Source organism: Amblyomma americanum, chromosome 1, assembly GCF_052857255.1.
Source record: "Amblyomma americanum isolate KBUSLIRL-KWMA chromosome 1, ASM5285725v1, whole genome shotgun sequence".
NCBI lineage: Eukaryota > Metazoa > Arthropoda > Arachnida > Ixodida > Ixodidae > Amblyomma > Amblyomma americanum.
This window is the reverse complement of record NC_135497.1, coordinates 504,237,724-504,261,281: the sequence shown is the minus strand read 5'-3', so window position 1 is coordinate 504,261,281 and position 23,558 is coordinate 504,237,724. Positions and strand designations below refer to the sequence as shown.

Here is a 23,558-nt window from a genome sequence, read left to right as displayed (position 1 = left end):
AGGCAACTTCGCATGTGAACGGTTTCGCGATTTTAATAATAATAATAATAATAATAATAATAATAATAATAATAATAATAATAATAATAATAATAATAATAATAATAATGGTTTTATTTGCGCCTAATGAATACATGGCGCGGGAGACCCGCAGTAAAAGCTGTCACAAGCGACAGCTTGACAAAGCCGGAGGCCCCCCCTATACACTTGACAGCATCATAGGCGCAATGAAACGGCATGTCTCATCCAAAAACAAAATAGAACAAAACACGAAAACATCTGCAATTACGATCACTCACAAGAACTACATAAAATTACACAGAAAATGTGGTAGAATGAAGTTAGAAAGCACTTACAAAAGCAATGAAACATTCATGTGCGATGGCAATGAGTTTAGCGAAAGTAACAGATAAATTAAGCACATTTTGCTTCAAATAAAATTCAGAACAAAGTGAATACAGACAAGCGGTACAGTCAGGGTAAACAACAACGTGACAGAGTAAACAGGAATGGCAAGCGAAGTGTCCTAGTACATGTTGAAATACCGGCGGAGTGTTTTGAACGTCACCTTTTCAAGTTGGATATGTTTATGATTTAAAGCATTTAGTAACCGGGGTAGCTTATTCTGTATTGTTTGTAGGCCGTATGTTGTGCGAAACGTCCCTACTTTCCAGAGCTCCGTGTGACGTGTCTGGCGTGTAGTAGTGTTTGGTTTTAACCTGGCTAGACGATGTAGAAATGAACTGTTGCTAGCGTTTTCATTCTTAATTGCCTTGCAAAGGATATAATCAAACAGTTTGGTAACAGGAATTATGTTGTATTTGAGAAATAGATGATACGTATGTGAATAAAACGGCAGATTTTCTATTACTCTTACAAACCTTTTCTGCAACTTGTGATGCTTCTGCAAATTTCCGTAAGTTGTCGTAGACCAAACTAAGTGACAATAATTGAGTCGGGAGGAGAATAAGGTATTATAAAGTAACAGTAAGATTTTTGGTGGTAGTAAATTGCGATTGCGGTATACTAGCCCAATTACTTGTGCTAGCTTAATTAGCATGCTGTCCACGTGGACATCCCATGACATATTCTGCTGAAAGATAACACCTAATGTCTTAATGTCGACGTAATAGTGGAAACGGACCATCGACCACTGATAGCCATTGCCCAGAAGAACCTGTCAGACATGCCTCCTCGCCTGCAGCGTTTCTTTATGTGCCTCATGCCGTTCAACATTTCTCTGCTGTACGTCCTAGGGAGAGACCTTGCTCTGGCCGATGCTCTCTCAAGAATCCGATGCGACAGCGATGAGCCACCTGAAAGCGAACTAGAAAATGTGGCCACCCATGCAACGGCCGGCCTCTCCACTCTCGTCAGGGACACAACAGCCAAGCGGATGGCAAAAGAAACGAGTGAAGACGACGAGCTAAGGCGAGTCACTGAAGCCCTACAAGATGGACATAGCGTTATAGCTCAGCTAGCTCCCTTCGAAGCTCAGCTATCAAGTGTGGAAGGCGTACTGTTGCGTGGATATAGAGTTGTCATTCCGAAGTCCCTAGAAAAGAAATGTTGCAGCGCCTACACGGGGGCCACTTGGGCGTCGGAAAATGCAAAGCAATGGCCAGAGTATTGATGTATTGGCCTGGTATGGCAGCAGAAATAACTGAGAAAGTTTCCAGGTGCCAAACCTGCCACCGTTTCGCTTACAAGCAACCAAGTGAACCCCTAATGCAAAGGCATTGTCCCGCATTACCGTCGGCTAGGGTAGGCGCGGACTTGTTCGAGCATTACGGAACTACCTTGCAGTCTACGATGCCTATTCCAATTACCCTGAAGTAGAGCCGCTTTCTCACACTACTAGCCACTGTGTAATAGAGGAGCTGGCCATGATATTTGCACGTAACGGCATCCCGCTTGAAGTATGCACGGACGGCGGACCACAACTTTCATCGCAGGCATTTCATGCTTTCGCAGAACAGTTTGAATTTGCCCATGTTGTTTCTAGTCCCGGTTTTCCACGCTCAAACGGTTTGGCAGAGAAAGGGATGAACTTGGTGAAATGTTTCCTCAAGAAGGCGCTATATGTGAATGAATACTTTTGGATCGCCTTCTTAATTACAGGACAGCACCACTCGAGGCCGGACAAGCCCCGTGCGAGCTACTCATGGGCAGGAGGTTAAGAGCGAGGCTGCCTGACTTCGCAGACCGTAGGGCACCAGAGGTCAAAAAGCACACCCAAGCCCACCCTCAGAGACGTCCACTAGAAGCACTCGGCGAGCATGACACCGTTAGGCTGCTCGACAAGGGAGGGTGGACCACAAAGGCCCTCGCAGAAAACGCCGTCGCCCCTCGCTCATACATGGTCCGTAAAAAAGACGTGAATCAGCTTCGTCGCAACCGTCAACATCTGCTGCGAACAAACGAAGAGTTCGACCCCTCACTGGAAACCATTCCTGACTGTACGGAAGACAGTGCTAGCGACTGTGCTTCTCTTCCAGGCTTGCGGCACCACAGGAGTCCCTGGGCAACTCGAGCCCCACGTGTGACGATCAATCCACGGCTGCCCACACACCTCAAGAGCATCCTGAGCCAGGGCAACATAGTCCTCTGGAAACCATGAATTCCGAGCCGGACGACGCTGGGCTTCGCCGGAGCACCCGGTTAAGGAAAAAGCCCACCCGCCTCGTGTATCAAAAGGACTTTCATCAAATTGCTTGAATCGATCTGCTGTTGTATTGTGCTAGTTTTTTTCTGTTTTTAGAGGGAGAAAGATGTATCGGATCTGGCAACCAGGGCCTTCAAGACTGGCAACCATGCTGTGCAAGCCGGCCAGCCGGGTGGCTGATATAAGAGCGCAAGCGCCCAATAAACGCACTGTTAATCTGCACCTCGAGCTCAGCGGTTGTCTGCGTCGCATGCTATCTTGAACGACACAGCAATGACTTTTATTTTCAAAAGGAATGGTGTGGCGTAGGGTACTGGAATGCTAAGACATTGCTATAGGCTGACATACACAGGAGATAGCCCTGGACCACAGATGTATGGAGTTCGCACTTTTCTTCCTTAGGCAATAGCATCAAATGCGAAACACAGGGGTCTTTTTTATCTGAATGAAGAGGCTTTTACAAATATGATGATTCTGGGTCATTGAGGAAGCGCACGTACTAGGATTGTACAGGCAGCACTTGCTCAATGAGTGGTCGTTAAATTGTGACATATGATGCGCCTGGAGACCTAGAATCTTTAAAACCTCTGACACACTCTACGGCCGCTTCTAAGTCAACCGAGTTGTACTGGGTTCTTGCAGGGCGTGGTGCTTGGCTTCACAGCGCGAAGCGGACTACCAGGAGCCACGTCGTGTCGCAGGCGCGCACCAATCTTATCTATAAATTGCTACCCATTATAACACTTTATGGCTCTCTCCTTTAACTTCCGTTCCGGGGAAAGTGCTGCAGGCTAGGGTATTTTGCATCAAACTAACCTCTCTGTCTTGGGTGTCGTAAACCTTTTTCTGATCACAGTAAAATTGGGTGTGTGAAAAGCTGAACATTGAACTTCATGGCTACTTATGTTGAATAGCCGGCGACTCGAAGGAGTTGGATCAGGTTGAACGCTTCGATGTGTATGTAAACACCTGTGTAAACTGTGAATTTATAGCTTCTTCTTAGCCTGGGCTACAGGCAGCACTGATGCATGTGCTTCAGCCAGTTTTCAGTTTTTTTATGTCGCAACCTGCGGCCCTTATTGTGCCCCAGAGCGAATGTCGTATATAACATTTCTGAAACGAGTGAGCTTGATAACACAGCTTCCACCATACTTTTGTAGGCAATTTTTACCTTCCGTAAACGTCATTTTACCACTACTTTTCTTGCATCATCTCAATATGTATAGAATAGCAAATATGGGATTCCCTGACGTTTCTGGTACTCATCTGCAACCGTTCTAGCATATCTACGAAATTTTTTGTATGTCTATGTATAAATAGCAGCGGGTATTTTTCTTGAAAAGCTTATTAGTTGGCCTCAGGACACACTCAGTTTGGGCGGAAGAAAAAAGCATCTGCATAAACAACAAATGACGAATGGTGCCTGAAAAGATTAAGAGTTTGCGCTGAATACTTTCTTTGCTTTCGTCACTCTTTCGTATCTGTTATTTTCGCTGCAGGCACTGACGATTCGGCATCAGTACCGGTGCTCCGACAAAGAAGTCCCTTGACGGGTTTTCTGACAGCCAGCGAGGAACAGCTCTTTCCTTGTACGTCTTGGATATTATGAAAAGGCTCCTGCACAACGAAGCCGGAACAAAAGAAATCTATGCACCATATCAGCTGTGTGCTCAGTAGTTTAGAACTAACTGGTTAGCAGCACCTGATGATACGTTGTAGGCAGCAATGTTCAGTTCACAGCCTAGGTTATAAGTGGGCAAATGAAGTTATGTGCAGAACGTGGTTCTAGCTAGCAACCCATCAAAACATAACCTTTCGTAATAATGAAGGCGTCCTAAAGAAGAATCCTACGGAGCCCAAAACCATATAACGCTAGACGAGAGAGAGTTGCTATGCGAGCGCAAAAGCAGATACCGCGCGAACTGCCACTTGCTAAGGGCAATCACTGAGGTGACCAACGCCGACGCGGGGCGGCCCCATGGCAAGACCTTGAAACTTCCTCTTTTTGGATTGGCTTGGTGTCCCGCTAAGGCGCTAGACTTGAAAACAATAAATCAAGGTTTCTGCCGTAGCAAAGCTCGCGCCGCTTAGTCGCAACAGCGAAAAGACGGAAAGACACAGAGGGTTCAAAAAATGCCGACTATATGAACGCTTTACGATATGTAGGACCTCCTAATAAAACACTTTTGTGAACTACTTGAAGGTAGAATCAGGCAATGAAACTTTGGGACTGCATATTAAAACGAGTAACACGATCAAATACTTTGATGTTCACAAATCCAAATTTTTGGCCATTTTTCGCTATTTGAAAGCCGCATCTCCTGTTTAAAGAATTAATCTACCAAGAGGTCTGGGAGAAGAAGTAGATCGAGAAACAATAAACTAACAACCGATTTTATTGGAATGCGGTCCGCTGCATAGTTCTTCCCTTGGAGGAAGTAACCGCTTAATGATTTCAGTCGTTTGCACAATGTTACATTCCCTGTTTCCCTACTTCGTCTCATTAGTCGGCCATTCTTCCTTTCCAAGTTGCTCTTGTTCAATGCAGTGCAAACTGGCTCAAAAGTCTTCAGGCCAAACAGCTTCCATGCGAGCATTATATTAAGGTCCAGAAAATTTTGATGAGGACGATGGTTTTTTTTAACTAATAGGTATTTAGATCCTACTGGACTGCATATGGGTACCACGAAACCGGTGAAAATTAAGCCATTAGCCTGAGGTCTTTTGACCGAACATCTACCCATTTCCTTACTTTTCCATATACCTCCCTAACATATGGCGTCTGCAACTCTCAGTGAGCGTCAGCAGCGACACAGATCAACCGTTGAACGTGGGTGGAAGATTGAAACGATGGCTTCGGGACGCCGTTTGGATAGACCTCCTGGGCTATAACCCGACCATTTGCGGAGGGGTGCTCGAAGACTTCAGCGCCGCCGAATACCACGGCGGCACCTTGCGTACGGAGGAGCTGGCACCGCGTCCTCAGATGTCTTCCTACGGCGGCTACACCAGAGATGACGTCAACAGAGCCGACGATGCGAATCGTGCGAGCACTGAGGCCTTTGAGACCCCCCTCCTGGACGATATATACTGCCGAAGAAGCGATGCCAGTGAGGACGGCACGGATGAGACCGAAGTCGTAGAGGGCAACTGGGCTGACTTGGATGAATCGCGGCCTGAGCGCCTGGAGTGGCAGCCTTCCCATCACCACCAGCGCGACGAGAGAAGACGCTCCGGGTTAGCAGACTGGGGTAAACAACTTTTGTTCGTTAGCTGATTTAATTTTAGCTAGATGATCTTTTAGCATCAGGAAAACGTTACGCTGTTGTACTTAGGCAAATAATTTAGAAGTGTGCAGGTAATTAAACACAAAGGAAATCAAACGAATCTTCATGTTCTGCCGCACTCTATGCCTGGTGTTGTTGCTTCCCTGATCCCCTCAGTCCAACTTCCTTAGCTCACTGAAACAGTTCAACAACATACCTTGTAATACATGCAAACTTTGTACATCCTGAATGAAATGTTCTATAAGCGGATAATGCTATTTGATGCCAAAGAGGTAGTTAAATAAAATGCGACTTTTTACGTCGTCATCTTTGTGAGGGACTTTCTTGGTGCTGAAGAACGACACCTTTTTGGTGTGGCCTTTGGTTATGCGTATTAACAAAAGTTTCTTCACTGGAGACTAGTGTTAATCGTGCACGTTGTTAGCCAAAAATAGGTCACATATGATTTCGAATGTTCCCTGCTGAGATTCTACCATTTTCAGTCAGTTTAACGAGGCATCCTTATGAGCTTTAGGGTTACGGGGGAGGGCGGGGGGAGTAGTGTGCCAGGATTTGCCAGCTGAGACAATGCGATCGGGATGAGTTTAAGAGCGATCGCAGTTGTGACAGTTTGAGACAGTTTTAACGCTATAACGTTAAGGTTCCCGCTCTGCAGAAAATCTGGCGTCGCCCTCGGTACCCTCGTCGGTACCCTCGTGTGAGGAGAAAATCCCCGCATAAGCAACCTAGGGGGCACCCTAGATCACGTGACGTTATGCAGCCATCACAACCTGACCTTAAGATTGTGAGCAAACTCCCCACTGTGGCAGGTGGCAGTTATTGGAGATTGCTCGGGAAGGCCAACCCGGGCCGCACAACCCTACCGGTGGCAGCACCTGCCATCCCGGGGCACTAGCGCATTGCTTAACCGCTATACCACTGCGCCAGGAGGAGTACGAGGACTCCCAGCGATCTATGAATGTAAATTAGAGAACGACCAATTGCGCATATATGAGTATTAACCCATTAACGATATCGCGTCATGCCCAAACGGCAGTTTCAGAGCGCTAGCGCTGAACCTCTCACTCACTGATTTCTCCGACCTTTGCTCGAAGTTGAACAAACCTCAACGACTTGTGCTGGCGCACCTGTATCACATTTATCCTAAACAAGATAAAACGTCCAATTATTTTCCCAATTATAAGAAGACACATAGCCTATCGCGGACGTTGAGCGAGGGGCTCCGGAATAAGTTAAATCACATGGGTTTTCTTGACGCGCACTGACATCGCACATCACGCAGACACATTTTCCATTTCTCCTCCTGTCTACAGATGCGGCCGCTGCGGCCATAATTACACCAAGGCTCTCAGGCTCAGTAACCGTGGGCGATAATCATTGAGTTCGGCCAGTAAAGGTCGCCGCGGTTATTGAAGATGTTCGCCTGAGTTTGCCGATAACGGGTGCTAAAAGCATTTCGTCCTTAACTGAATCATCTTCAAATATTACGAAAGGCATTGGTTTCGAGACTCTAGAGTTGAGCATCTGTCGGATTAAAATGTGACTTCATGCGCGCTGGTCCACTGAAGGAAGTTTTTCGTCTATTTTGCTTTGCCCATTTAACAATTTAAAATATTAATTTGTATCATTACGCATCAGTTTTTGTTTTATTATCCAAGTGAATAGTAACGAGTAATAGCTCTGTAACTGAAATCTACTCCAACGTTGGCTGTCAACAATGTGTAACTGTTTTGTGAACTCAGGGTGTTCCCGATACACTCTCGCAGAGTTGTCGCATGTGAACAACAGCGGTCTTTCGGAGGACACTGCCTACTTGGCTTTGCCTGAGAACAAGTGCCCATCGGAAGAGGTTCTCGGTGCCTTTTCATTCGACCAGAACCAACAAAACGCTTGGTGCGCCGCGGCAGCTGCTGTCGCCCCGTGCTTCGTATCGCCGGTAGAGCCGCTTCGGGCACCCCGTCATTCGCAGGACGTGTTCGAGCAGCTGCTGAAGGCCTGCAGGCAGCCGGAGGCTGTCGCCTTCTCCGAGATCCTGCAGGAACTGTGAGTTGGTTAAGAGGGCAAAGGGCTTGAAGAAGTTCGGGCAGTCGCCCTTTTTTGAGACAGCTAAGAGTGCACACACAGAGACACAAAGTCGACACAACCGGGAATGAGTAGCGATTGTACAAACCAGACACATCCGTATGGGTACAGATGCATAATAAACCGAAAGAAACAATATTTAAAGCTAAGTGATAACATCAGTTTCATTAAGCGCATGCGCAAGATGTACCAGGGCTGAAGGATCAAGTGTGAAAATCGCAGCGCGTGTTGCGGCCAGGAAAGACCCCAAAGACACAAGATTGTTTGAGGCTGCTCGTATAGAACCTAGCTTACTTTCCAGTAGTAATAACTACAGCGGAGGTGGTTCCTGCTTTTTTGTTTGCGATACATGCTTCTCAAACTGTCTGTCGAGTGATCATCCATACAGTGGCCGCAGCAAGAAGGGTTGCTGTTCTATCTTTAAGAGCATGAAATGCTTTTAGCTATGCCTTGCTGCCATCCTCCCTTCCACTTTCCGTTGAAAGTTTGTCCCTAATATGTCGTCATAATCTCTTGTGAAGAATGCATTGAAAACTATACGCTATAGTAAAACGGATTAGATTCAGTCAGGTCCCTCATGTTGGAAATGTCGAAAGTCTAAACTCAAAACAAAAACTAGTTCAGCAATGTAAAAAAATGTTCCTGATGATCGCATTCGTCTGCTCTTTCTAACGATACTTTCAAAAGCAACCAAGTTTTTGAGGTACTTTTTCTTTGTCAAGGACCTTTTTAGGATACCTTTTCCTCGGGCACTTCACCCCAGAAAAAGAGCACCAGGCTGAGGGAATGTTGTACATATCAGAAAACTGGTAGGTACCCTGAGGCACTATAGGGGATAGGAACCAGCGCCCCCCTAATTCGAAGCGGCAGCTCTATTACGAGGCCATTGCATTCAGTGTATCTCATATGAATGCGACGTTAGAAACCTCATCACGAAAAAAATCTGGCGTAGTTTGTCATCAATTTGCTTGTTCGAGACAATGAAGCCCCGTGGTCTCGTTATGACTTCACACGGTCACAATTTCCATTCCCTGAAAGATGTGACGGCATTACTCAATGGTGACGCCTGTCTTCCCGGAAGGCCTACCAACGGCCACAGGCAGCTGCCAGGTGCCAGATGGCAGGACAGATGAAGGGAGTAAAATAAGTGTGGAAGAGACACCGTAGAGGGCAGCTCCTGGTAACTTTCGACCACCTGGTGTTCTTTAATGTGGGCTGACCACGCACAGCACATGGCCGTATAATGCATTGTGACCGCATGCCACACTGGAAACAACGCGGCAGCGTGTATGCCCTTGAGATGTAGCACATTTCAATGTGGAGTTCATGGTCGGTGGTAGGAGTTTCGAGGTGCCATTTTTCGATAACTTCTTTCTCTTTCTTATTTCTCTCAAATGCAGCGCGCACAGGGCACCGAACATATGAAACAGAATAACAGGCTTTCATATTTACTGGAGAACAATCTTGATATATGTCGAAGAAACATATGTGGCCTCTTTCAAGTGATTTGGTATCTTACAATAGACGTGCACTTCTTTATTATTCGAACTTAAGCAGATCTTCGGCATCTAACCTTCATGGCCTGGCGAATACTATTTTCACATTACACCTGTTCAGCCGCTCGGTGAGGAAATCTGGTTCGGATGGTTTGTTACACGTGCGCGCCATATTCTGGGAAGGTGAGCATCAGTCCCATCACGTACCCAGTCTGGATGCAGCCGTCCAGGGCGCAATTCGTTTCTAGCAACATTGGCCGCTCAGCTTCCCCCCCCCCCCCCCCCCAAATATTGAGCCCCGACCTTAATTTTCTTCCTTTCAGCAATGCTCCCAAGCTGCGCACACCGAGAAGCTTCGTGGACAGATGGCGAAGGCACGCGTCGCAAGAGCCCGCATGCGCTTCGCTGTTCCAGTCATCTTGTACGACGGCAAGGTGCGATGCATTTGTGAGGCTTGTTCTTGAGCCTTCGTCTATCCAACGATCTTCGCATCTCCTAGAGATTTCTCGCCTTGACACATGCGCTTTAATTACCTCTCGTGCTTTACAAGTCTTTCTCCGTATCCAGAACATCTGCAGGTCAGCGACGCTTTCCGGCGGCCTGGAGATCTATGGGCGAACAATCATCAAGTTCTTGGGTGAGTATTACTTATCATCTTTACCGTAGAGGAGAACCTCGAGAACAACTTTCTTGTTTGCGTCCAGTCCCGTTCGCGGGAGTGAGCGTTGTTGTAGCATGCTGTAGTCGCTGCTTCCCATTCTTGTGTGCATAACCATATTGCGAGCTAGGTAACATTGACGACACGTCAACGAAGGCATGCCTGCTTCAGTGCGGGAGAAGTAAATGCACGGCTGGACCGAAGTATATATTCGCGTGCATCGCAATACAAACGAACGGTGCCAGCGGGTTTTTGAAGGCGATTGTCTGGTGTGGGTGCGGGCGATTGTCAGCTCCGTTCGCGAGCTGATTTGTACCAAAGAGCTACCGATTGCAGTCTCGCGCACTTCATGATGTGGGAACTTGCACCTTATTTCACTGCCCACGCTGCAGAGTACACCATTCTAGTCCTAACATCGGCAGCTGACAGATCCCGACAATAGACGTCTCTGTAGTTTGTTGTTTGGTTTTCCTCTTTCGTATTCTTGCAATAAAAAAAAAGTTTTGAGCCTCAACTCAGTTCTTTTTCGCTCTTCGTGACTTTTCGCAGCAGTCTTGTGACACTTGTGAATATTTCCTTTGGTGTAAATTGTTTTGCAGCGCACACGTGTGGTACCTATTTCTAGCAGCGTTCTGCATCATCGACTAACCCATTTACAGGATGTATGCTGACGGGTCGACTAGAAAGCAGCGAGGTTGATGTCACGCATTCGCTCTGCGGCTGGAAGATTCCGTGCTGAAGTGACCATCTACGAATGTTAAAGGGACATATCGGAGGTGATTCTAACTCCAACGGAAGTACACTTTATCGTCTGATGCCACATTACCCAGATTGTGTACTGCTTTTTTAAGTAGAAAAAGTTAATGAGATAGCTAGCCGGTGAACTTCAGTATGACACTGATCGCGCACAACTTTTCCCTCTTTTTCTTCTGCCCTTCTGAGATCTCCGTTCCAAGAAAGAGCTGGTCCCACCGAACAAAGAGAAGTGGAAGAAAGTGACCAATGCTATCAGTTTCGTCGAAGCCATTGGTCTCGAAGATCTTCGAAGGTCTCATCTCAATGCCTCAGTTTTTCTGGATGTCAGTTGCGGCTGAGTCGCTCCCGGGCTCAATCCGTTGCAGTCAAAGCAATGCCATATGAACACTGCAGAAGCGAAGATATGGCCTCTTTCCTTCACACCATGCAGCGATTTTATATGCGGAGTGTCTTTCTGCGATATATGACCATGCTCAACATTTGTTGACAAAGATTTTGTAAACTGAAAAACTGTAAGATAGTGGTGTACAAATATTGAAGATAATGGTCCATTCTTTCGATATGTAGCAAAATCTTTCTTTTAGATTCTTTTCATCCATCGCATCGAGCAGTTAAGATTGCCATAGAAAACCAGTAGGGAAAGCTTTTGAGCAGAGCAAAAACGCTAATACTAAAAAGAGTGCAAGCCTGCCGACGGGATATCTGCAGATATCTTGATTGTTGTAGTGAAAGCTTACAATATATGAAAAAATTGCGCTCATAAACGTTAAATGCTTTTCCCCAGAATTGTTCGGTATGTTTTTTTTCCTGGATAAAGCACCTGCGTAGTCCCAGCACATGGTTTCGCAAACAGCGTGTCATAGCAGTGCTAAGTTTGTGCCCCTTGGGCCTTAAGCTGTACTGCCTATTTGAGTAGAGCTAAATAGCTGGGCCTGTGTATACAAAGTCATCTTCTTGCAAAATTAGCTTCATAAGTGATATGCTGATTAAGCACAAAGAGTCAATAATATTGTTCACCAGTCTTTAGGCTAGAGTTACAGGTAGAACGCGGGTGGTAGCCTAAGCAATGATTTCAGAAATCGTAAATGACAGGGCTTTTACAGTATTTGAGTTCCAAAAACCAAGGACCATGCTCTGGATGAGCACTCATTTTTTTCACAAGCTTTGTTCTTTACTCAGAATGTGCACTAAGCGCTCGGAGCCTGCACACAAGAGTCCTATTCAACTTAGCCCGGTCATTGACTCCTAGAAATTTGTGCTATTAATCGATCAAATAACCATCAATTCTTCGGCACTCACTGCCATTTGTCATGTTATCAATGAGGACAAACTCGATCGAGGTTCCCTGGAATCACACTGCATTGAGCAGAAAACAAAAAGAAAGCTCCAAGCTCTCTCTACGTATACCATTGCATTGTGGACGCAGTTTTACCCGTAAGCAAAACCAAACGTGTACAAGTATTGGTGGCACCGATTACACAGAGTGTACATCCATACGCATTGGTGTATGTAACCAAGAGATTCAACCAGTTGTACGTGCACACATGTGCAAGAGATCAAGAATGAACGAATGGTAAATGCCGCGGGCAAAAGCCCCCAAATGAACGCCAAACTTGACAAATGCCGAAATGGTAACACACCGCACTCACATGACTGCAGTTGGTTGGCTCTTTTTTTTTTCTTACCAGCCAGAGGAGTCGCCTTTTGGCTTCTCTTGGAATTCGCAAGATATTCCAGTCATTTCGTGAGTGGTTCGTGCACTGGAGTGCACGACACACAAGCATTTTGCAAAAAAGCGCCGCGTGCGCGTCATTCCCAACCCGCAGCAGAGAAACTTTGGGGGCGCATTGACCACCGCCGCTTAAGAAAGAACAACTCAGGCCTGCGCTAGGCCGAGAACATCGAGGGACTCTTGTTGAGGCGGTTCAAGTGAAGTTTGCAATTGGCTGTTTCCAGAAGGAATTGTCGAGTGCAGACTTAGTTGGCTGGTAGCAGTGGTGTCGTCGCCGAATTACAGCCAGCTGCGAGCCATCGACATCAACGGACGCCAGAATCCCGAACCACGTGAAACATTTTCATTCAGCAACTCGCAATGAAGGGTTGCCATCAGCCAATCCTACGGACTCGTCGTTTTACTGAAAAAAAAAGTCGCAACATCTCTACACGCAGATGATACACTAATATCCGTTGAATTGCTGGTCATGGGTCTCGACTTGACCGTCTGTTTGCAATTATGACGCCACGAACAGTTAAGAAATAACTGTCATAATTTCACTACGACTGCGGTCATTTCTTCTCCAACCAACGCGTGGGCACCGCCATATTGCTGCACTTGAAGCCTGGACTCCATGTACGCGAAAACTCACGGGAAGGCGACGGCGGCAAGCGACGAGCGACGCCGTCGCGCGAAGTAAAACGCATGTGTCGCTTGCTGTGTCGCTCGGATCTGCACCCACAAAATTTCGCTCGTCACCCGGAAGCCCCCCAGGCGACTGGCCAATCAGAGCCCCCCCAAAGCCGTTTCTGGTTTGTCCAAAGTTTCTCACGGGTACATCTCACGAAACCCGCCCGTCGTGTTGGTCATCGCCACCGCCGAGAAAATATTTGGTTTTGTAGCTGAGAGGCAGACCCGCATGATTTAAATAATTAAAACAATCTACTTGTTGGGTGCAGAGGGCTAACAGCATTTGGAGCGGGCTACGCGAGCTGTCGTACTGCAGGGAGAGATGCGTGTCGAGCCGCGGGTACCGGCGCTCGATCCATCGTGCCGCTGCGCTCCAACTGTGCAGAAACACTCCGCGGCGCTCATTCTCAATGGTAAATTATAGTTTGCTCACTTACAATCAGATTGCGGTGACAGTTTATGGGAGTGTTTTTGTTAAGCCGGAGTGGACAGGCACCGAACGGAAGCACACCTCCCCCGTGAACCCGTGATGTGACTTCGTCTCCGCAAGCACGCCGTTGGTTATCTCCACTGCCGCTACACCGCTGCCGTAGAGGAAATATTCCTTTGGCCCTGACTATGAGGCACACTCACAAAATGTTAAGAGAGAGAACAGGTTACGGGCGTGTGTCTAAGCTTGAGTGCGTAAAGCACGGAGTACGCTGCGCACGTCGCGGGTTCGCGTCGCCTGCCGCCTTCTCTTGCATGGAGGTTGCCCACAAGCGACGGAGCCAGCGTCGCCGTGCCGCCTTGTCGCGTCGCTCGCTCTTTCGCGCACATGGAGTCCAGGCTTGAAAAGCGTTTTCTTTTTGGCGAAATGCCTCGCGAAATCTTCGGAAGATTTTAAGATTTCTGAGAGAAGCCGGAATGCAAAGCAGCCAAGAACTCATGCTGCACTATGCTGGCAATTTCGCAAAGCAATTAGGGATGGAAGTGCCGCAGGCGCGCGCTGCAATTCCAAAACTAATGCGAAAGTGCTACACTCCTTGCACTTGTGCAGCAAGGCCAGTCAAAGCGAAGAGACTTCATCCGATACCAGCCCCCTTCCTAACGCTTTGGTGTGGTGTATGCTAGTAGCACGTGTTACTCTGCATGGCCCTAGAAAACGCGCTACTGCACATAAACGCTGCCCCGTCATTCGTAGCCTATACGGGCATGTGAATTTCATTTTTGGAAGAGGAGGTGAAACGACCTGATCGAGCATTTTCCTTAGGCACGCATGGCGCGTGCGAAAGAGGCTACCAGAAAAAGGTCCATTGCTGAGTGCAGTTTTAGCTCCCGAATATATAATACCGCTTTTACCGGAGTCAATACATAAAATAAATAAATCTTAATTCGGCACGTGTGCCTAATAAAACGAATCAAATTTGCGTGACAAATTCAGGTGATTTGTTTAATATGCGAATGCGATACGAACTACACTAGTACACCGGACAATGCATTTAACCATATCAAGAGAGTGGCGCGCTTTCGGGCACATTATCGACAGAAAGAACCCGCCCGAACATCCTCTTAAGCTATGCAAATGTCCCTTATTGTCTATTCAGCCGCAATATTGTAAAAAGCAGCAATAATTGTAAATTGGAATGAAATGCAGGATAATATGAATGACATAATACTGGAATGCAATACTGAAAAATGCATGCAAGGAACTACTAGAATACTAGGAGTAATGAAATCAGAATGGCAAACGTTCTTTAATCAACCTCAATAAAAATGTTACGAAAAGCTGTTCCGAATCTCCAGCTACAGTTTATGCAGAGCAGTGATATAACACAGTGGTCCCTACCTGCATGCAAAGGAGCGGCAAGAGCAGTCATGAGCTCTCTTGTCGACGCCAAGTATGATGAGCGCTAAGACGAGCGTATCTGTTCCTTCCGACCACAGTGGTTGCTATTTTGGCGCAGCTGCAGATATGCGAAAGACTACAGGGCGTTTCCAGTCGGGCTTATCCTCCAATCTTCCGGAGCACATAGCTGACGCTGGGCGTTGAACACCAAAGTGGCGAACTTGAAGTCCCAGTGTTCAAGAGGAGTTCGGCCCGGTTGTAGAATCCCACGAGCTCAGGATCCACCTTTGCACTGCGCGCAATCACGCCAGCTTGTGGGGCTTCAGACGGGCGCGACACTTCCCCTGGAGTCCCATGCGAAGCTGCCCCGTGCTGCGACGGCGGAACTAGGGCGTCGCCGAGACGTCACTTCCTGCCTCCTGCAGGTGCTGGGAAAACCAAAGAGCGAGCTTTCTTCCAATGCTTCTGTAGTGGTGCCAGGCGAAGTTGCAGATGAGGATGCCGTCCCGCGATGGGCAGCGCGTGCACGACGAGGGTTCGTGGAGACAGTGCCTCGGGTAGTGGCTCTCGAGGTGCCGAAGCTCGCTGCTCTGTGTGCAGCCGTTCTCGAGGTTGGGGCAGTAGACGCGTAGAGTCCCCAGCTCCTTGGCGTTGAAGTCTAGTCTCTGGACATCGGCTGTAGTGTACTCTGTATTGTCTTTGAGGCAGATAGCCATTGATGTTGCGGCGGAGTGGACTACCTGAGTGTCAAACGTCACACAGTTTCTGCACATCACATGGCCGCACGGGATCATCCATAGGAACGGCGGTACCTCAAAGCACAGGAAGCACACCCGATGCTCAGGCAGCGGATCCACGAACACGATGGGGCGGTAATCGATGAAGGAGTCGTAGCCCCACACGATGGGCTTGCGTCCGGGACGCTGAACTAAAAAGGCCGCCTCGTCGATATGACTGTGCACACCGACGCTGCTTGCATCTTCGGAAAGTTTGTCCGCAGACTCCTCCGAGTTGCTGGAAGTGTCGTCAAACCTGTCCATATCTGCTTGAATAAGGGACTCGAGTGAACTCGACACTCGCGCATACTTAGCGACGGTCCGGAACTGATTGCTCTAGGCTGGGGGAGGAGACAGCGGCTGATGAAGAAGGAAAGGGAAATCAGAGCCTTGTAATTGGTGCTGTCATCGTCACGACCACTGGGACGGGCCCTAAGCAGGACTATGGGGGAGAGGAGGTAAAAGAGAATGCAGCTAATAATCAGGGAGAACTTGCGTCCCTGTGTAGAGTACGGCTCTCGGGAGAAGGGAACTTGAGGGGGCGAGAGACCAGACCAGGCGTTCCCGGAGGACGAAGAAAGGGGGGGGGGGGCTTTTTGTGGCTAGGTAGCCAAGGCTAGGCAGGAAAGAAGCTAAGGACTGGGCTTCGTTCCATTGTCATAGGGAGTGACTTATCTCAGCCTTATACCCCTGTCACACGGGACGTTGAATGTCATTCGCAGCGAATGACATTCACAACGAATGTCACTGCCTGCTGGCGTTGCCGTTCTACACGGGTACACAAAACGGCATTTGCAAATGATGGCGATGTCCATCGGCTAACTGCTATGACAGCAGAACGTTACAAATCATGTTTTTCATACACATTTTTTATGTTTATTGCTAGTATCACACTGTTACACATTAATAGACTCTTTAAAAATTTTTTGCAACGCCTTGTGGGAGCAATAGTCAACAAGCAATCCACTGAAATATCCAAAGCAAGACAGGCTCAAAGCCGCTCACGATCCCTCCCGTACATGCCGCCCGCACTTCCTCCCGCTGTCGGCACTATGGAGGGCTGCGAAATTGGTGCCGAATTCTTGACAGTCGCTGATGAGCAACAGTGCAAGCGAACATTGCTTGTTCACACGCCTTCTGCTGGGCTGGCGAAGCTGCAGAGTTGTTTTCCATTGCGAGCACTGAAGGCAAATGGAGTGACGACCAAGCTACTCAGGCAAGATGGAGGACGGTTTGTAAACAAACGCGGCCGTCTCTACAGTAACTGGCGGCGACTGGGAACAATAGTGTAGTTGCGCAAATCGCTTCAAATACCTTATTTTACATCAAAAAATGATTCAAAAGTTCATTGCAGCAATTAAAATAAAGTTTTCTTTGAATACGTTTTGTTCTCACTAATCAGTTTTGTAATTTTTCGCCAAGCCGCTGTCGTCGAGATTACACAGGTCGCGCTTGCATGAGTTCGGGAAACTCATTCAATGGGCGAATGTCGTTAGCTGTGAATGTCATTGACTGTGCCCGTGTAGCAGCGAAAAAAACGCCATTCAAACGTAATGTCATTCGCTGCGAATGACATTCAACGTCCCGTGTGACAGGGGTATTAGTGAGCCTGCACCATCTCCCCCTTCATCCCCCTGCAGCCCTGGCCACAACAAATGACCTGTGGAGGGGATCGCAGTTGGTTGACAAAGGCGCGCCTCCTTCACTTTCCTAACTAGTCATGGCTGCATAGTCACAAAAAGCGGTCTGCGAGTGTAGTGTCATACCAGCCGGGGGGGGGGGGGGGTAGCTTTGCATTAAGCCCATCCTCCTCTGCAAAATTCATTCTCTCCTTCCTGGCTATTATTAGTGGCTTTTGTTTTCATAATAAAGTAAAAATGGAAATAAAAGATGTTGCTACCAGCCGCATCTGCCATTGAGGCCGGAAGCACCTGAGCCGCGGATAGTAGCGGCAAATATTCATTCACAGAAAGGAACAATAAAGAACAAAAAATACAAATAGTGGGTGGAGTCGTTGTTTCAGGATCCAAATTTCCACCGCTGTCGCTCTTGCTTGGATAACAGGTCACTCCGGGTCACCAAATCGGAGCTGAACAGTGGAAATAAAACAACCGAGTGGGAAAGAATGAAGGGAGCATAGAAAGAAAACAGCTTTGTGCGTTGTGATCAGGCCCTTCGCCTAAGAGTTGCCCGCTCTCGAACAGGGCCCTTGAAGTAACGTCTAGCTGGCAAAGGTTGCAATGCGTCCTATTTGGGGGAAGCGCATAGCTTTAACAGCGCTGGTAAGGTAGAATGACTGATGTTATTTTTTTTTTTGCCCATTGCGAATGTTGCCAGTGAATCTTTTTAATTCCCTCTTGGCGTTCCGCATTCTCAACGCTGACGCATTTCTTCACTGAAAGAAAGCTAAAACGAGTGCCCCCTCCCCCCGATGATCAATGCCGAACTTCGCAGCTCAGTGATCAATGTATCTGTAGTGCGATTTGTGTCCAGACGAGGAGAGCGCTGTGAACTCGAGAAAGGGCTTTTCAGGCTTGTTAGAATTTTCTTTAGAGGATACATCCCCTAGACAATGTCTAAGTCACACAGCCTTTCAAGCCCGCAATCGCTATCTCTTCAATCTCCCCACCTCCTGCATTCTTTTCTGCTGAGATGGCGTGTTTCTTTATCACTGTTCTGTAGGTCAGCAAGTTAAACATTTTTAGCACCCATCCTGCCCAAACAAGATTTTCAAGTTTCCGCTCCTAAGCCTTCCCCATCCACTCTCCTCCCCCTAATCCGGGCTTCCTCCTGGGAGTGAAACTGATGAACGCTTTGCCCAGATGAAGACAAGTCCTTTTGCCAAACCGCTGGCTCCCTCTTATCTTGTTCACTTCGTGTGGTAAACAAACCTATTTATCTGCCCTCTCTCTACCATGGAAACAACGGGGAACGTTCTCTTTGAAAGTATTTGCCTGAAATAAATCGTTTGCTTGGACTAACTACCCACCAGTTTCAACCGCCCGCTGTGACACTAGCCGAGCGGAGTTTACATGAATGCGACAGCAGCACATCGCATTCATGTAAGCGGTGATGATGCGCTAGGAAAACGCGTCGCGTCAAAGCTCCAGACGGGGGCAGATCGAGAATGGCAAGTTGACCTCAGCGGTGAATGTAAGCATGTTTGGAGGTGTCCCTCCTCCTCCCTGTCGTGGCTATACAATACCCCTTAGCCGGATAACAAAGCAGACTTCGCTCCAGATACGGAAGACTGGACCCCTTTGCGGCGCGCAATGAGCGAGGGTCACCGTGCTGCCAGACTTGATGCGGTACGTGTAAACGGTAGCGCATCGGCTCCGCGAGATACTGTAAAAATGTGACGCGCTACTGTTGAATCCATGTACACGGGGCTTAATGAAGAAAAGAGAGCAAGAAGAACAAAAAAGATGCATCGATAGCTAACCAAACAAAGCGCACTTTTTCAAAAGACGTTTCTTTTACCATTTAGATTTTCAGGGAGTGTATAGCCCAAAAATAGGCAAAACGCCAAACTGTCTAAAAAGAACCCAGGAAAAAATAATAGTAGCCCAATTTGGTTCAAAATAGTCCAATCTGGGACGAGTATCTGTTTACATGAACTCGATAGGAGCGAGTCCACTCTTGCGGCGCGGCCCCCGAGGCACCACAGCGCGAACAGGAAACCGGTTCCCGCTTCTGTTCTCCCCTGCAGAGAATGCTTTCCGCGAACGTGAAAGGGAGTTCAATTTAATTTGCACAGGGACCTCTGAGTCAGCTCAGCGCTTGAAACGGAAGTTGAGCGGTAAAGTTAGTCGAGCCCAGTGGTCTCCCGACGACACCCTGCGGCGTTTACATATACCCATCTCGACACAACCCGCCTTGCAGGGTTCATGTCGACGCTGCTCTGGTTAGCTCAATTGGTAACGAGACTGCCGCTAACAGGCGGTGGTCTCGACTTCTCTTCTTGGAACAGGAGGAATTTTTGTTCAACAGCTAAAAATTGCTGGTGGTTTCGCACTGGTTAACCCTGGTCGAAAGCGAAAAGCTGCATCCCCCTGGTTACATCTGTGGTCCAGTTACTGGCGGTTTCCATAGATAGCCTGACTGACACACACAGGGTAGTAGGCATTTTTCTTTATTTGTTAAATATCTTGCTTTTTCCGAAACGACATTAAAGGCGCTGACACAAGATATTATATGTTTAATACAACTTCGTTGATTTTTACAACTTTATTGTTGCTCGTTGTGTGCGGAGACATGAAACCAAATGCGCTTCGAAACGGCGCGCTAACACTGCAGATAATTTCAGAAAGCCAAATTGAAAAATAATTGGTTTTCGGGGAGAATTGTGCAATGACACGCGCCATTTCTTTTTATTAAAATCTCGGAAGAGGCCAAACGCGTCCTCGAAGCGAAGCCGATAGAACGTACGTAACATGGAGATGATATGGATTCCAGCGCACGAGTCTACTGCAGGAAATGACGCTGCACACAAGCTTGCCCTATAGGTCTCTAGCCCTCTCGCATAGACATGAAAGATAGCTTTATTTCATAGCACGAGGTCACGGAACAGTATAAGCTGAATAGGAGGGTCTATCCGCCGCCCGATTGTTCCCTCGGAAACGAGGAGGCAATTGCATGGAGAGGATTGCAAGGGGGAAATCATATAAGCCCCATCTGGGTATGCATAACAACTTAGAAGAGAAAGAACAATATTGCATAACGTGTGGGGAGAGGGGCACTCTCGCCCACGAATTACGGGAATGTGCCGGCAGCCCGGCCGCCGAGCAAAATATGGAAGATCGACAAGAGAGTTCTGTATGTCACTTGTCATTATCTGCCCCCTTCGTAAAATTTCGCTTGCTAACAGCCTATTTCTATTTGTGTGTTAGGCAGACAGCAGCTTTTAATGAGGTCAGTTCTCTTAAAATCGTCCTCCAAGATAAAGCGCTTAATTGAACGTTTCCGGTGACAGCACGCTTATTATCTGTATTTTTTTCATTTTCCCGTAGCTTATCTTTCTGATTCATTGAGCACTTTTTTTTGTTTCATTTGGTTCGCGTAGCTTTTCACTGTATTGACGAAAATGTCTGTCCGCCATGTTTTCTAAAAGCACCTCTGAATTGAATACGAAAGTACTGCTCTATTAACAGCACTTATTCCATTTATGCTCAGCAGGCAACTATATCTGCGCATGCAAACTTTATACCTGGTGGGTTAGTTAAACAGCCTCTTCTCTCATTGTTGCGAGTCTTGTGTCCTGTTTTCCAGTTACCGAAATAAAACTTAATAAGATTTGCATTGTCTCTATTTATTCGAGCTAAACTCGATCATCATAACAATGTCATAAATAACTGCTCGCTAACTCAGGGGCTCAAGAACAGCTCCCACACAAGGAGCTATAGCTGCATCTATAAATATACCGTTAAGACAATAAGATAGTATAGGGAGTTTGCACGAAAGCCGGCGGCGCTATGCATTCTGGGTAGTCCTCCATTTTGTCGTCCTTGGTAGCAGCCGACGCAGGAAGCGCACGTTGGTTTTTACGCTCGCGTAGTACGTGCGTGCAACAGTGCTGGCGTTACGGTGTACTGTGCTGTTGTGAGCTGCACCAGCAGAACCCAAAGCAAAGCGCAGAAACTGAAGACAGGACAGGCCGACTGCCGGTTCTTCAAGATTCCAAAAATACGCCTGCACGAGTGCGAGAAAGCAAAGCAGCTTTCATATCGACGCCGACGCGAGTGGCTGGCACGTATTAACAGGAGTGAGACTGACGCCAATCCAGACAAGTATAAAGTCTGTGCACTCCACTTCGTTTCAGGTGCGTACAACGATTATTTGGCTTACTGCGCGTTTGTTTTTTACTTCTGCACTCGCGCTTTACGCTTTGCAAAACAGGCACCCCACGATGCGTCTCTTCGTAGTTTTTCCTAAACATGCGCCTCGAATGTATTTGAAAGTTAGGAACTGCTGCCGAAAGTGATCACTCTTGGTCACACGCGTACATTTATTTTCTAGGTCGGCCGTCTAAACTTTTCGACGATTCCAGCCCCGACTGGACCTCATCGCTGCACCTGGGTTATGCCTTAAAGAAACCAGATCAGTCCACGGGTGGTTCACCTGGGCGCAAATGACAACGGCGACGAAAGGAATTAGAACTTCACGAAAAAAAAGGTTTTATGTCCTTACCTGTGTTTTGAGTATCACTGTGTCGGCTACGACCGTTTTCATGCATGGCTCGCGTACCCATCCACTTGTGAGGAAGTTGTGCCCTTCCAAAGCTTTTCTGGCCTTAAGCTGCTGCCGAGTAACAAAACTAGTTCTCAGAACTAGAAATTCGTGAATATCGGCGATGTCGACGGGCGGCCACAAGTTGAAATCGACAGTGCAGTCATCCGCGCGTAGCGTGAATGGGTCCACGCCGCACTGTTTTGTTTTCTGCTCGTAGCGCCCGGTCTTTCGGGCACAGAGTCGACACGTAGGTCTCTGACGAAACTGCCGACATCTTTAAAGCACGCCGGGGCGGCGAATATGCAACCCCTTGTTAGTTTTGATGACTGCAGAAGACGATACGGCACTCGGACAAAACCACTGCTGCCTGGCCTGGGTGCGTCGGCTGCTAACAAGGACGACAAAATGGCGGACTACCTAGAATGCATAGCGCCGCCGGCTTTCGTGCAAACTCCCTATATGGGACTGTTTAAACGACAAAACTTTGAAATTCAACTCGACACGCAAGGCGAAGGCGAAGGAAAAAGACAACGATCACTGACTATATATTACTACATAGTCTGATACTGTGATCTTCCCTTCTTTCTTCGTCTGTCTCGTGCCCTGAACATCGAGGTGTTCGCTGATCAATTTTTCACACCAGAAATCATTCTGCTTTGGCATCCCGTTTCTGTTTTTAATTATAGCGTCATTGTTCATTTGTCCAGCCATTTCAAAGAGGACTCGTATTTGGAGCATATGGGCTTTTCTGCAAGTTACGTGGCCAGTCAAGACCTAATTCGGCCCAGAGGCGAACCTCACGGAGCGAACGTACGACGTAACTGGACACCAGATCCGTGGCGACCCACGGGGCAGTTCTCCTCTTGTCAACAAACAATAAGCGGTAATGACGGTAGTAGGCGCAATGCCGAGCGTCTCTTTTTCGACAGTCCGTCGTGCGCTTGGTAGAAGAAAGGCTATTTTCCGAACACGTGTGTTGCAGCTAACTCATGAGCCATTTTTAACGTAGTTTTAATCGAAAACAATGGCGAAGGTGCTATGCGCATGCGTGGGACGTTACTGGAAATAAACCTTAATTACAGTACACTTTCTTCGCTTCAGAACTTTTTGTCACGAGCTTGTGCACGTAACAGCTTATTTACGGATGTGATGATCACACGCTTTTGTTAAGAATATATAGTACGGATATTGGAGGTAAACTTATTACACAGCGAAAAGAACTGCAACCATTAAGATTTTTTAAATTTCAATTAATGATGTAGTTTAATCGCATAACCAATAGACATTGGAATGCAAATTCCTTATATCACGTATCATCTCGAAGAGAATAGTTCGTTTTTAAGCACCAGTAACGTATCGAAAGATTTGGAAGTTTTCG

At 47.4% G+C, this 23,558-nt stretch overlaps 2 protein-coding genes across 2 annotated transcripts; both read left to right on the top strand.

Annotated features, from left to right (window-relative positions):
• The first annotated feature begins 963 nt into the window (after nt 1-963).
• LOC144106475 (uncharacterized) lies at nt 964-2,858 on the top strand. Its single transcript, XM_077639295.1, has 2 exons — nt 964-1,431; nt 2,122-2,858. The coding sequence occupies exons 1-2, from the start codon at nt 1,187-1,189 to the stop codon at nt 2,618-2,620; spliced, it is 744 nt and encodes a 247-aa protein (XP_077495421.1). The 5' UTR covers nt 964-1,186; the 3' UTR covers nt 2,621-2,858.
• Nucleotides 2,859-7,889: 5,031 nt separating this feature from the next.
• On the top strand, nt 7,890-10,945 carry LOC144106465 (phosphatidylinositol-3,5-bisphosphate 3-phosphatase MTMR14-like). The gene is made up of 4 exons (XM_077639285.1): nt 7,890-7,995; nt 9,854-9,964; nt 10,098-10,167; nt 10,848-10,945. Exons 2-4 carry the CDS (start codon nt 9,896-9,898, stop codon nt 10,925-10,927), a joined length of 219 nt encoding a protein of 72 aa, XP_077495411.1. The 5' UTR covers nt 7,890-7,995; nt 9,854-9,895; the 3' UTR covers nt 10,928-10,945.
• The last annotated feature ends 12,613 nt before the right edge of the window (nt 10,946-23,558 follow it).

Excerpts from the sequence above, each read along its gene's own strand:
- LOC144106475 (XM_077639295.1), top strand. The coding sequence starts at position 1,187 with ATGCCTCCTCGCCTGCAGCGTTTCTTTATGTGCCTCATGCCGTTCAAC. Across the intron at positions 1,432-2,121 it reads AGTGAAGACGACGAGCTAAG|GACAGCACCACTCGAGGCCG; the intron begins GCGAGTCACTGA and ends TCTTAATTACAG.
- LOC144106465 (XM_077639285.1), top strand. The coding sequence starts at position 9,896 with ATGGCGAAGGCACGCGTCGCAAGAGCCCGCATGCGCTTCGCTGTTCCA. Across the intron at positions 9,965-10,097 it reads TCATCTTGTACGACGGCAAG|AACATCTGCAGGTCAGCGAC; the intron begins GTGCGATGCATT and ends CTCCGTATCCAG. Across the intron at positions 10,168-10,847 it reads AACAATCATCAAGTTCTTGG|GATGTATGCTGACGGGTCGA; the intron begins GTGAGTATTACT and ends ACCCATTTACAG.